Source organism: Lissotriton vulgaris, chromosome 9, assembly GCF_964263255.1.
Source record: "Lissotriton vulgaris chromosome 9, aLisVul1.2, whole genome shotgun sequence".
Taxonomy (NCBI): Eukaryota; Metazoa; Chordata; class Amphibia; order Caudata; family Salamandridae; genus Lissotriton; species Lissotriton vulgaris.
In genome coordinates this window covers 534,855,916-534,869,832 of record NC_141697.1, presented here as the reverse complement: position 1 = coordinate 534,869,832, position 13,917 = coordinate 534,855,916, and the positions used below count along the sequence as shown (strand labels likewise).

Genomic DNA, 13,917 nt, shown 5'->3' with positions numbered 1-13,917 from the left:
TGCACCGTAAAGAGGCATGCTAAAGTATCAGTTAAACTTATACGTACACAAAAGTAATTTACGTATTTATTGAAAAACTATGTCGGTGTATTCATGCATACCCACTACAATTGTAATCTATAGTATTTAAAGATGGCCACTGTACACTCTGTTTGCTTGATGCCATAGCACTTTTATTTAATGTCGAAAGTAAAGACTCTCGATGTATCTTAAGGCAGAATATATCGGCCATCTTTGAATGACGCTCATTCCGATTCAGGGAGAAAGCAAGTGTATATTACAACAATAAAAACAACTTATTTTCAAAGCAAGTGACAGCTTTTTGAAGTACTCTACCTAACAAGTATATCAGTAGAAATTATGAGTACAAAGATAATTTCGTGCATAATAATACCTTGAAAACTTCACTGAAATGTAAATGAAAATCCGTGGTCAATGTCTGGGGAAGTATTTCTTCTGTAAAACTGATCAGAAATCGTGTTTTACTGCACTTCCTGAAAGTAAACAGGACCACGTGATTGCTGCTTTGTTTTGACTGAGGGTTGACGTCATTGTAGTCCCTCTTCCATGCCCGCGGTCTGTCGTCTCACGGTGTGCAGGTGTTGTTGGGAAGAGAAGGGACATGAGAAGTGAAAGTGCTCGGGAGTTGCTGGTCCCATGACCGCAAGGCGTGGATGATGTCCGGCTTGTTGCTGACCGAGATGAACCCTCAGGACCAGGATTGCCTTTTGCAGAAGCCCAAGCAGGAGGAGGAGGAAGGGGGAGCCGGACGCAGTTTCCTGCTTGTGGATGAGGAGGAGAACCTGCAGGTAAGAAGACACTAAACAAACCCCCTTGGGAGAGGCAGAGGCGAGTGACAGCTCGGATGTAGTTTCGCACTCCCTCCCCCCTCTTAGAGTTTCCCCACTTTCTTTAACTAGTGACTCGTATCCCATTAGATATGAACCCCATATCCCCATTTTAGTCCTTTTCACAGCCATTATTATCTTTGTTAATCTTATAATGCCTTTACTTATTCGCATATGCCAGGAGGAATTAATTTATTATGTCGTCATGGACTGTCATTTTACTTTTAAATGTGGGTGCATTTTGGGACGAGTAGTCCTTTCAAGAAAGCTGCTGAGTTTTTGTTTTGATTGTGTGTGAACTGTTCGCAGTTGCAGTGTACTTGTAAGGGATAATTTCTTATGGCAAGTGTGACGCTTTGTTGCCACATTACCAAATCATTTAAATCTATCTATGGTCATTATGTATGGAAATTGCACTTCTTTAACTTTTTTTTTTTTTTTTTTTTAGGTCTCGGCCTGGCGAAAGCAGCGCAAGCGCTGCTCTCGCCATGCAGGAGCTTCTTGGAATCAGTACAGATTCCGAAGCCGTGTCTCAGCTCCGCCTGCAGTTTTCATTCGTTTGACGTCAGGAATTATGCAAAAGGCAGTGAAATGGTTGCACCGGAGGCATTTCAATCCATCCTGGTTGCAACCCTGTCCCCTTTTTGCCCCGCCCACCGGGATTCGATCTTTTACTTGCGGCGGGAGACGGGTCTCTTAATTAGCCGCTAAGCACATTTTTAATATTACAACATTTAGCTTCAACAATGGCTGAAGCGCCTTTCGTTTTCCCCTCTTCCTTCGTGTTTGTTTGTTTGTTTCACCTACAGTCCTTTGATTCCGTGGTCAGAGGTTCGAATCCTCAACAATGGCAAAAGTGCCTTTCGTTTTCCCCGTATCCCTTCGTGTGAGTTTGTTTCACCTACAGTCCTCGCGCCTTTCGGTTTCTCCGTCGTGTAAGTTTGTTTCACCTTCGCGGCTTTCGTTTTCCCTGTCTTCCTTCGTGTAAGTTTGTCTCACCTACAGTCCTTTGATCCAGTGGTCAGAGGTTCGAATCCTGGTTGTTGAACTGGGTACAAGTCCAAATAAGTTGAGTAACAAACATCCTTTTTGTGTCAATAATATTGCCAAGAGATAGGGCGAGCATGCACTTCACAGATACACGTCACTCCTGGCCTTTCCCACCGTTTCACAGTTACACCGAGTCCATGCGAAGATGTTTCATTAATTCCTCCAGCGACTGGACTCCCGCTCCTCAGGGAATCTGTGAATACCACCTCTCCCGCTTGTGCAAATGAAAACAAGGTATGCATGCCACATAAAACGAGGTAAATTGTATTTCAGTAGGTTGGCTGGAAAGAATGAGGAGAGCACTGTCAAAGCTGGCGACGTTGGAGCTGGTGAACCCAGTTCGCAGCGGCTCAACAAACTTGTGAATACGTGCCCAAAAAAAGTGACACAGAGTAATGTAACCGGTGCTCATGTAAGGCACTCCGAGATCTGAGGGTCGAGTTTGCGCTATGTGAAACTGCAAAAATGTTGATGTGTCTAATTTTTTGCCTGGATGTCCGCTTAGTCAGGGAAACTTTGTGAAACGACCGGAACTCAAGTTTGTCATTTGACAGTGTGTGTGTATTTCAGCCTCTCTGCTTTTCCAGGTTTATTGCAGCTCTGTGACTAGACCCACAGTTGGCATCTTGCTGACATCTGTTCTTTTGTCACCAGCCTGAGACAAACAACAGCAGGTGGGGTTAAAGGTTGACTTCCTGTACTCCAGAGCAAAACTATCATTAGCAGCTGCTTCCCAGCTACCTGCCAGAGTGATTTATGGTTTCTGGAGGAGGAGAAAGGGACTCAAGGAATCCTTGGAGTCCGAATACTTCTCTGCTACAGGTGCGTTAAACGAGGAATCGCATGGGGCCGACGGTACTTTGTGCGCTCGAATTAAAGTGCACAAACTCTATTCATTGTACGAATTTGCATAGCAAACCTTAATTGGAACAGATGTTTAAGAAATAATTTATGTTTCATCATTATGACAGGCCCGAAGAGTTCTGCATATCTTTCCCATTATCAGGTGCTTTTTTAGACCAGGAAGGGTCAATACGCAGTGCTTAACGGTAAAGTGGCGCTTTACTGTCTGGCTTTGGGCGCCCTTTGTTCTGAGCGTCTCCTGCTGGGACTGCGCCTTTGTATGTATGTATTGCACATTTGTATAGCGCAAAACTGTCACCCTGAGGGTATCCTGGCGCTTTTGACTCTACTGAACCAGCTACACAGTCACGTTATTATACTGTTCTGGGGAAGAGGTAGATTTTTAAACCTTTCTTAAAAGATGGAAAGGCCCTCAGGCTCCTCAGAGACAGAGGAAGGGAGTTCCAAAGCTTGGCAGCCGCGTATCCAAAGGACCGCCCCCCCCATCCGTAGCCTATGGATCCTCGGAACCACCACAAGATATGCCGAAGAGGAGCGCAATGGTCTCGCTGCATGGTACCATGAAAAGAGGTTATGTAGCATGGCTGGAACTTGGTCATGCAAAGCCTTAAAGACCAGGCATGATGATTTGAAGAAGATTCGCTGCTGAACTGGCAGCCAATGTAGGTCTTTGAGCGCGAGGGAGGAGGAACCTGCGCGCGGCCTAGAGAGAGCAAGCTTCGCAGCCATGTTTTGGATGCGCTGCAGCTTGTTGATCAGAGTACCAGGAGCCCCTAAAAGCAGTGCATTGCAATAATCTATCCTGCTAAGGATAATACCACGCACCACCTCTGGTCTAGCCTGGGTCGGAAGCAGGGGAAGAATTTTCCGCAAAGTACGGAGTAGCATCATACATGTAGAGATGGTTTTGTTGACAAAACCATCCAACTGTAGATTGGAACCAAACATGACTCCGAGGTTGCGGGCAGAGTCCGCCGCCACCACATTGCCCAAGGAGGAAGAAGGCCAAAGGTCAGTTGGTAAAGGACGCCGGGCACGGTCCAATGAACAGTGAAGTACCTCGGTCTTTGAGCTATTGAACTGGAGAGAGTTGTTTTTCAGCCAGTCGGCAGTGGCGGTCATACAGCGGTGGAAGGCCTCTGTAGACACGGCATCTTCTCCTTCAAGGGAGAAAATGAGCTGGGTGTCGTCGGCATAATTAATCACTGAAATGCCGAAGGATTTGATCAGACTGATCAGGGGACGGAGGTACAAATTAAATAAGATGGGACTGATCGCTGACCCTTGAGGGACACCCTGTCCCACTCTCCTGATGCCTGATCGAAAAGGAGGTAGAGCCACCACCTGGTGTCTATTCTGGAGATAGGAGATCAGCCAATCTCGTGTCAATCCTGTTACCCCGATCTCCTCCAGCCTGTTGACAAGAATGGAGTGGCTGACCGTGTCGAACGCGGCCGACATGTTGAGCAGCACTAAAAAGGCTGCTCGACCATTGTCGACCCGCGAACGGAGAGCGTCCAACACGACCACCAGCGCCGACTCCGTACCGTGAGCCGGCCGGAAGCCGAACTGGGCCACATCTAGACAGGTGTTACTTTCCAAAAAGCTGGATAGAGACCGGGTCACAAGCTTTTCCATGATCTTGACTGGGAAGGGAAGCAGCGAGATTGGCCGATAGTTTGACAGACAGGTGGGGTCAAGAGTGGGTTTTTTTAGGAGCGGGGAGACCACTGCTAGCTTCCAGCATTCTGGGACCGTGGCAGTGCTAAAGGACTGGTGGCAGATGGAGTGTAAAGGGCTGAAGAGTTTCTCCTGAAAGGATTTCCAAAGTTTGTGGGGAAGTGGGTCGAGAGGGGAACCCGAAGACACCCCGTTTGCTAATGCGCAGAACTCATCGAACGGAGGGAGAGTAAAACTCTCCAGCCGCCGGTGAACTGCCTGTTCTTCTGACTCGTCTGAAGTAGAAGATGATATAGGGGCAACTGAGGACTGAGGACAAGGAGTGCCTGCGTTAGAGAGACCACTCAGGATGTTGGCAATTTTGTCCTCGAATGCAGTTGCCAGGGAGTCGCAGAGAGACTGTGAGGCCGGAATGTTATTAGCCGCGCAGGTCGGCCTGGAAAGGTCGTTAACTATTTTGAACAGGGTCTGCGATTTATTAGTTGCCTGCAGCAGCATGTCCTCAAAGTATTTTGCTTTAGCGCACTTAATCTGGGCTTTATAGTCCAGCAGTGCTTGTTTATATAGGGATTTAGCAGCCTCAGAGTAAGACTTCCTCCAAACCCTTTCTGCCTGTTTGCACCGGTGTTTCAATTGGAGAAGGATGTTCGAGTACCATGGCATGGCAGGCCTACGTCTGGCTCTAGATTTTCGTAAAGGAACCAGCGTATCCAGAGAGTTGGTGATTTGCTGGCACAAGCTGGAATAGCTCGCATCCACATTCTCCTTCAAATTAAAACCTCCGGGGAGCAAAAGAGGAAGGTCAGGGTTGTTCAGAAGTTTGGACCATTGCCTACTAACTTTGGTGGAGTCCGAACCGTTCTTTCTCAAGGACTCAACAGGAAGGTAGAGGGAGAAATGAACTAGTGCATGGTCCGTCCAGCATTGGAAGGCTATATCCCTAATCACCACCTGGGTGGTTTCCGCAATAACCAAGTCCAGGGCATGACCCTTCATATGAGTCTGAAAAAGTACCAGCTGTTGCAACTGAATGTTGCTGCAGGCCTGGCACAATTCTGTGTACGCTGTATCCGCAGGCCCATTAGGCCACAGATTGAAGTCCCCCAAAATAAGTAATCTGGCGTGCGAATCAGAAAGATTACAGATTAAATCGACCAGATCTGGTATTTTGGATAGTGCAGAACCCGGGGGTCTATAGCAAAGCAGTCCGGATTGCAAGACACCTTTGTGTCCTTTAAGCGAAAAGCCCATAAGTTCGAATCGTTGAACCGCTTTTACCTCAAATTGGGAAAAGGCCAAGGAGTCTCTAAAGATGAGTCTTATTCCTCCACCTCTATTCCCCAGCCTAGGGCAATGCATGATTTTATAACCCGAAGGGCAGGCCAGTCCAAGTTCTACATCGCTGTCTGCTCGAGTCCACGTCTCAGTAAGAAAAAGTACATCCTTTGTGAATGGAGCTCTTCCAGAATCAAGATGGTAGAAAATGGTCAGTTAGAAAGCGGCGGGTCAGGCTAAGTGCTAATCGATACTGTGCGAGAACTAATCCCGCGCTTCGTCAGGGGCAGTAAGCGCTATGTAAAGGCAATTGCAATATTTACAGCAAACTGCCCTGTAGGGGGGTTATCAGCTCTTATCCCTCGAGCCTTTCCCAAATAAATTAAAGTCAATTGTCACCCCACACTTATGAAGGAAGTTGAAACGTTCCCTACACACCATGTTTACTCACGAGTGGGCTCCAGGAAGCCATTTTTTAGGTCTCGGCTAGCGTAGGCTGCGCATGTGCAGTCTCGCTTGCGAGATCTCATGTCTTAGAGTAGAGAGGCTTGAACCCGCCCCTCTTCTCCATTGGCTGGCTGCCTAGACGGAAGCCAGTCATTGTAGAAGAGGGTTCTGTGACATCATTTTTGGTAGCTAAGCCCCGTCCGTTTCGGATTGAGGGGCGTGTTTTTTTCCTTTCTTTCTCTCCTCGAAAAACACGCCCCTCAATCCGAAAAGGACCGGGCTTACAGAGCACGTCGAGTGCTTGTCTGTCCCTCGGGGCCCGGCTTGTTATTATTTACTGTTCTCTGGCTTGGAAAAAGAAAATGTGCATCCCCTAGTAGAGCACATAGAGTAGGTGACACCCTCCAAATGGGGATGAATTGACTGAGAGATTCTGCAACTCCACCTAGAAAGCAACCCAGTTTCAGGACAGAAGAGGCTGCGCTCCAGCTTCAAATTTGACTTAGCGCCTGTTTTAAGCCAGCATCTTTCTGACGGTACATAAACAACATCTTTAACCCCACCAACCATCACCCCATCCACACGCACCTCTCCTCAGGCACTCTTCCAGGCGACTACGAGGAATGCTTTTAGCTCTGCCCCTTCCGGACTAAACTGCCTCTCTTACTTTCAATGGCAATGCATTCCAAGCCTCGCTCTGAGGTCTCTTTGTTGCACTAACGGGTCTTGAGCGGGACTAGGCCTTGTAACCTGAGAGGTTAGGTCCCCATTTACAGGGTGCCGGACCCTGTAAAATATGGATACCTATGGTAGCTTTAATTACTGTGACGGCACCGGTTATCTAGTAAACACGGAAATAGGACTTCTGAACTACTCATCGTAACCGACTCTTGGCGTGGGGGCCATCTTGGATTGGGACACAGTACTCGAAGTCTCAAGCGATAGAAACCTACTCGTCTTGTAGAATTGCCGTTGTATACGCTGCATTTGAGTCCGTCGCTTCTGCTCGCGAGAGTAATGCCCGAATATAATTGGCCATTTATTTCTTAAAACGTTTAACGTCTTACAGTCAACTACCGCTACCCTTTTAAAGATGTCCACCGCGGAGTTGTATACACTTTGGATTCTACATGTGCACGTGACAAGGGCTGTTGCAACTTCACACCGCAAAGGAGGTGGCACGCAGGGTCAAGGTTTCCTGTCCTGTTTCAGAGGAGGCTGACGAGAGCGCAAGATGGAGGAATATGCCGGAGAGCCCTGGTAACTATCAGTGTTGAGGGGCTGGGATGGAGGCAGGGGCCGTACGACCACATGTTGAGGGCACACACCTTTCTGTGCGAGGAGGGGGCTTAGATAAGTCCTTTCTGACAGTTGGGGTGAACTATAACTGCTGTCCTTGCCCAGACGATAGTAGAATATACTCTTCACCAAGGGGTGAAGCAGCCATGCAAAGACAGGAGCGCGCAAAAAAAGCATAATAATTAAGCCCCTTGCGCAAGGCCATACGCAGTTTAAGGTCCAGTCTGTAGCCTGATGCGCGTGCCGGCGCCGCTGTGTTTTTTTTCCCCCTCGTCCTCGATTTTTTTTTTTTTTCTTGCCTCTGTTCCCTGGTTGTGACCTTATTTTTTTTTTCTTGCCTCTGTTTCCTGGTTGTGATAGTTTTTCTTGTTTAAAACTTTTCTGCAGAAAAATTCTTGCCATTGGGTGTTCCCAAATTTTGACATGCATGTTTCAGGTCCGTGCATGCTAGTAACGCTCAAACGCAACAGCTGTGTGTGTGTGGCGCTGTGTGTGTGTGTGTGGCGCTCTGTGTGTGTATGTGTGTGGCGCTCTCTGTGTGTGTGTGTGTGTGGCGCTCTGTGTTTGTGTGTGTGTGTGTGTGTGGCGCACTGTGTGTGTGTGTGTGTGTGTGTATGGGGCGCTGTGTGTGGCGCTCTGTGTGTGTGTGTGGGGCTCTGTGTCTGCTAATACTCTCTACTACTCTCTAATGCTCACCTATTGCCATTGTAAATGACAATACCATTTATTTATGTTTTATAAAATGAAAAAAATGCCATTTGCGATGCCAATAGCTCTAACTTTAACAAAGACGAGACCTTTGCATTCTAAATGCTTGTTTTCTAAACCCATGAATGTTCAGATTGTTTTTTTTTTATTTTGGCAGCTTTATGTAGCGCGAACTCGACCCAAAAGGTATCAGAGTGCTTTATATGAGCACCAGTTGCATCATAGAGGGACACATTCATTTTTAGGCATGGGGAGATTACGTGATTTGCCCAGAATCACTGGATATTTGAGCCTCTCGCCAGCTTCAAAGTCGACCGATTTAGCCGTTAAGTCATATCCACATGCGTTTTTTAATTCAGCCTCTCTTTTTAATGTGCACCTGATACCTATCTCTGATGCATGTAGGATGAAAGAACATACAGTATAATTTTTGGAAATATTTATTTTCATTGTTATATTTTCATCACGGTGGTCTGTGACATTGTCGGCCTGTGTATGACATAAGTAATTGTTGGTCAGAGCAACAAGAAAGAGCTGAAGAAAGAAGATGTGTTGAGTGGATAAATACAACAGCTGCAATGATTTGTGTGCCCATCTCTACTGACAAGGTTGATACAGGAAATTAATACTCCTGAGTGCATATGATAATTTTCTAAATAAAAACGACATGTACACATCGAGAAGTGTGCAGTGAACACATTAATTGCTGAGAGTCACAATCACAGGTTGTTTATGTTATGTTAGACCTATTTTCTATTCTGTACATTCTACCACAGTATTTCATGTGTATTTGTTGCAAAATATGAGGCCACTGATTCACACTCGGATTGTGTGCAATTACCCTTATGCGGAGAGGGGGTGGGGAAAGCAAGTGCTCACTGAATGAGTTTGTGCTTCTAAGAAAGAACACAGGGTATTTTATGATTTGTAGCAGACTGTATCCCAGCCATGTTATAAATTATAATATATATATATATTTCTTTATTCGGGTGCAACGCATCCATAAAAGATACAGTTGAGCATTTGTACAAAAAAAGATAAAAATAAATCACTTGACAAGTATAACAAGCATTGAAAGTGCAATAGGTCTCACCTTTGATTAAGTTAAAACCATTTGCTTTGCTAATGGTATTGTATAGTAAAGTAAATGGCTTTAACTTAATGAAAGGCAAGACCTATTGCATTTTTAATGCTTGTTTTACAAAGTCGATGCTACATAGTATAACTTTATATAGCAGACCTAAAATGACAGATGGCCAGCAGATGGACACGATGTGATAATATCTCCATGTTGAAACTAATTGAGGAGAAATATACGATTTCTCGTAGGTCAAATGTATATATGGCTTTCATAGATTTTTCAATGGCCTTCAATAAGGTAGATTGACCATTACTATGGAGAAAATTTGCAAAAAATGGGTCTGCCTTCTCCCCTACTATCCTTAACTAGCAGCCCGTCCCGACGTTGTCCGGGTATGAATTGCTGCCGGCCAGTAGTATATTGTTTTGTGGGATTTTGTTTTGATAGCATTTCTTATCTGTGACAGGCCTGTGAAATGCTCCAATTCACAGTACACTGCTGATGCACTTAAGAGTGCGCGTTGAGTAGTGTGTGAACTAGAGTTTCCCTACTTTATTTTTCCTTGCAATATTATATAGCGCAAACTCGACAACATGGCATGAGCACAATTTACATTACAGAAGAACACAGTCATTTGTGGTAGGCACGGGGAGACAAAGCAATTTGCCTGGAATCACAGGATGTTGAGCTGATGCCGAGATTCAAACGTAGCTCCCCAGCTCTAAAGTTCGCAATTCTAGAACTTGTGGTGGGAGGTGTGTCTAAAAGTGTATGTCGGTGCTGGCCATTAATGAGAGAGACCTGTGCATTTTTCAAATTGGTGGTGAAAAAATATGAGTATGTTGCTGGAGATGTGGGCCGCCGTGCCACCAATGTACTTACCGGGGGAGGGTAAACACCCATTATTCCGCAACTTTCTTTCCGCATACCATCTCTACGCATACTTTCATTACGAAAGTACCATGACTCCGCAATGCCATTATAACACATGGCATTACATTTTATATGCTTTTACCACGCTTACATTTACAACGAAATTCATTGTAAATGCATTAATGTTAAAAGCATGTTTTTTTAAATGTTTGGATAAGGTAAGTATGGGTATAGGGGTATATGTTTTGGGGTACTGAGGTATATGTTTTGGGGTGTTTGGGTATTTTAAGGGTTCAGATATAGTTTTGGGTTATGGGGTACAGGGGTGGGTTTATGGATAGGTATGGGTTTTGGGGTACAGGGGTATTAGGGTTCAGTATTTATAGGGTTCAGGGCTATGTTTGGGTTTTGCGGTACAGGGGTATTTTTAGGGTTTAGTGATAGGTTTGGGTTTTGGGGTACAGGGTATATTTATATGGTTAATATGGGTTAGTGTTTAAGGGTGTTGGGGTATTTTAAGGAGTAAGGGTGGGTTATGATTATGGGGTGCAGGGGTATTTAAAGGGAGCAGGATGGACACCCGGAGCTGGAATGTACAGAACCTGGGAAGAAAAAACAATGAAATATTGGCACAACGTTCGTTTTTTGTTTCCGTAATCCCACGCCCGCACACGCCCCCAGCACACGCCCACAGCACACGATATGAGACATGGCATGAAGGGCGGAATGTAACCCACGCCCCCAGCGTTTGTCACACCCCAGCCCACGCCCACAGCACAATGCAGACACGCAACTGCCCTTTCCAACGCTGTATTGGGTGTTGTGATTGATGCTGTGGTTCCTGAGATTACCCGCCTCAAAGGTTTGAGCTCTCTCTTTATTATATTAGTATAGATATAGAAGATTATAGCACTACATTCTCAAACTTGGTGTCAGATATTAATGGGAGGAAATTAAGGTTTATCAGATGTAATTCCTTCAGAAAATGGTTTGAAAAATGTTGCTTGTTAGCACCGCTGTTATTTTCGTTATATATAGCAGATTTACTCGATTGCTTTTCTCAGTCAGAGGGAGATGCACCAAAGATAAGTAGCCGGCCATTTGCATGTCTCTTGTATGCTATCGGGCTGAACAGAAAGCTGATATCACTACAGAATTACACAGTGGCCCATTTCCTGAAGATTAACATTTCAAAAAGTAAAATCCTGATCATGAAATGTAATAAAAGTAGAAAATCAAGTAATTTTGAATGGCAAATTGGTCCTGAAAAGCTGGATGTGGTAGATTCATATCTTTATTTAGGGAAACTAATAGCGGGTAGTACGAAGAACAAACTTCATATTGAACATAGTTGCTGTAAAGCAGCATCCCACGCTAATAGTTTGCGTATTTTCTATAGTGCCTTGGGCAGACAGCCTTTTTTACATCTATTGATGGTTTTTAAAGCAAAAATCCCTCCAACCCTGCTCTATGCCATTGAACCAATCCCTGTTAAGGACTGGAGCTTTTTAGATAGAATTGAAGGTCAGATTTTATGTAAACTTTGCAGTTTTAACTCGTTAGTTCTATCAGCTGCTATTAGATTGGAATTTGGCTTTATAAGCTCCTATATCCAAGGTTTATCCAGGGTTATACGCTGGGGATATCAGTTAAACAAGTATTGGCATAGCCAGTAGGTCTCGCATTTTGGAACCTTTTTAGTATTTAATTATGCCGCACAATATCCTTGGTGCAACAACATAAACTGTTGCATAACTAAATACTTATAAGGTCCCAAAAGCTAGACCTATTGGCTATGCCAATGCTTGGTCTTATTTCTCCCAGCCTGGTCCTTCCATTGACTCATTGGCTTTCCATTGCATTATCATGTGTTGGTGGGGTGGAATTGGTAGCCACCTGTCAAGGGGAACCCAAAATAAAAACATACTTAGCTTAGACTTAACTTAGCCACCATGTAACAGGGTGTGTGTAACAGTTCTGTTGAGGCAAGAAGAAGGCAGGGGGCTCCCTACGCTACAATGGGGACCTTTGTCTCTTGTCCTCCACAGTATGTTATCTATATCAAAAGGCCCTCAGAAGTCCTGCAATTCACATTGCGGTCTCGGGTGCCCTCACACCCTCCATATCAGGACCCACTCCTGTGCAAGACATCAAAATGGATTCCCGTGTGGTCACAGCCACTTGTCACAGACACACTTCAGGGAAAACATGCAGTTCAATTAAAATAACAATAAAATTTACACCTGATGTGATGGAAGAAGTGAAAGACCTATTTGTGGGTTCTGGAAGACCAATTTATAAAATACAGAAGAGGCCATTAGGCAACTCTTTTCCAAAGGCGACTGTTAAAAACATGTCTGGCTTTTCCCTATAATATGTTGTGGCCACCACCATCAGTTCTCTACAGTCCAGTGAGCAGACCGTTGTCATGCTCAGCAATGCATGAAGAATATGGTGTAAGCCTACAGGCTACAAATACACCTTTTAGGTCATATTTTGTGTGATAGGAAACTTTCAGCACACACACATGTGTGCTAGGGGAAACAGGCAAAAACCTACGATATTTGCTGTGGGGAACCGAGACTAGGCACACATTTCCAGAGCCATACAGGGGACCATTTTCTGTACAAAAAAGAGTATGTAAACAGTTCTTGTTCATAGTCCTTGAAGTTGACATGAATACATATTCATCCAGACTGTCATAGATTCAGGGTAAAAGTAAAATGCTGCTTATTGCCCAAAATAGTAACACACACAAAAAGTTACAATCATTAACGGGACAACTACATTTTGCAAACATAATGCTTTGAAGTCAAACCATGAAGTAAAGCTCTATCGCAGAACTAGTCAAAGCAATGGTGGTGCTACGAGACAAGTCAAATTGCACATGTAACTCTGATGCCATAAACATGATCTGTGGGTTTTGGATGAGTTTCTAACAGATTTTGATGGTGTTTTCCTACAGCAAAGTAAAAAGAATAGCAGCAGGAAGTTGGAGTGTTTAAGAGAAAGCAGCATGTTGTGAGGAAAGAATAAAGGCTTTGCAGGATTGGTGGAAGGAGACCATGTTGGGGAAGAACATGAATTTATTATAATATTTTGCAGTCGTTGTGGCTATGACTTTGACTATTTTGAGTAATCACGAGACGCTGGACTCCATGCTGAAAACATATGTTAAACAACTAAAACCATTAATAACTTGCCCATGATACCATAGTCAGGTCTGCCAAAATGCCTCCCCGGAGCATCAACCATGAATAGAACGCAGGCGCCTCCTGACCCAGAACGCTGAAACCATGTCACTGGAGACCAACACTGAGTGGTCCAGAACCACCACAAAATCTCCCCGAGCCTACCATAAAATAAATGTGTCATGTAACTGGTGCTCATGTAAAGCGCTCCAATACCTTTGGGTCGAGTTCGCGCTATATAAATCTGGAGAAAAAAAACAACCAAAAAACTCTAGGTTCGAGTTTGTTCTTGTACATGGCATTAGTTGTAAAGGCCTGCAAGTAGTGGGGCACTCGGGGTAGAGGAGGCCTTGATCAAGGCGTTGGCAGCCGATAACTCCTTGAAACAGATTAACCCATGAACCTATGTGAAGCTGAGCATGGCCCTCCCTTGCAGAGCAGCGGCCAGCCGCCCCATCTCACGCAGCTCCACTCTCCAGCTGCGTAAATGGCTCTGTACTGGCACTTGAGCTCTGTGACGCCGTGTGTTTTAATGTAAGTGGCCACTGAAACTTATTAGCGGTGATATTTTCAAGGCTGACAGCATTACACTTGCTATTCT

General features: G+C 44.9%; 1 protein-coding gene across 4 annotated transcripts in view; it reads left to right on the top strand.

The window, feature by feature from the left end:
* Window positions 1–558: 558 nt before the first annotated feature.
* LOC147690379 (zinc finger FYVE domain-containing protein 1-like) overlaps window positions 559–13,917 on the top strand; it is a 152,554-nt gene continuing 139,195 nt past the window's right edge. For 3 of the 4 annotated variants that reach the window (XM_086938019.1, XM_086938018.1, XM_086938017.1), the window contains exon 1: window positions 569–809. In XM_086938019.1, coding sequence (XP_086794145.1) covers window positions 675–809 — 135 coding nt within the window. In that variant the 5' untranslated portion in view covers window positions 569–674. Of the gene's footprint in view, window positions 810–13,917 lie in introns of all 4 variants that reach the window. The other variant, XM_086938020.1, reaches the window with a different exon arrangement.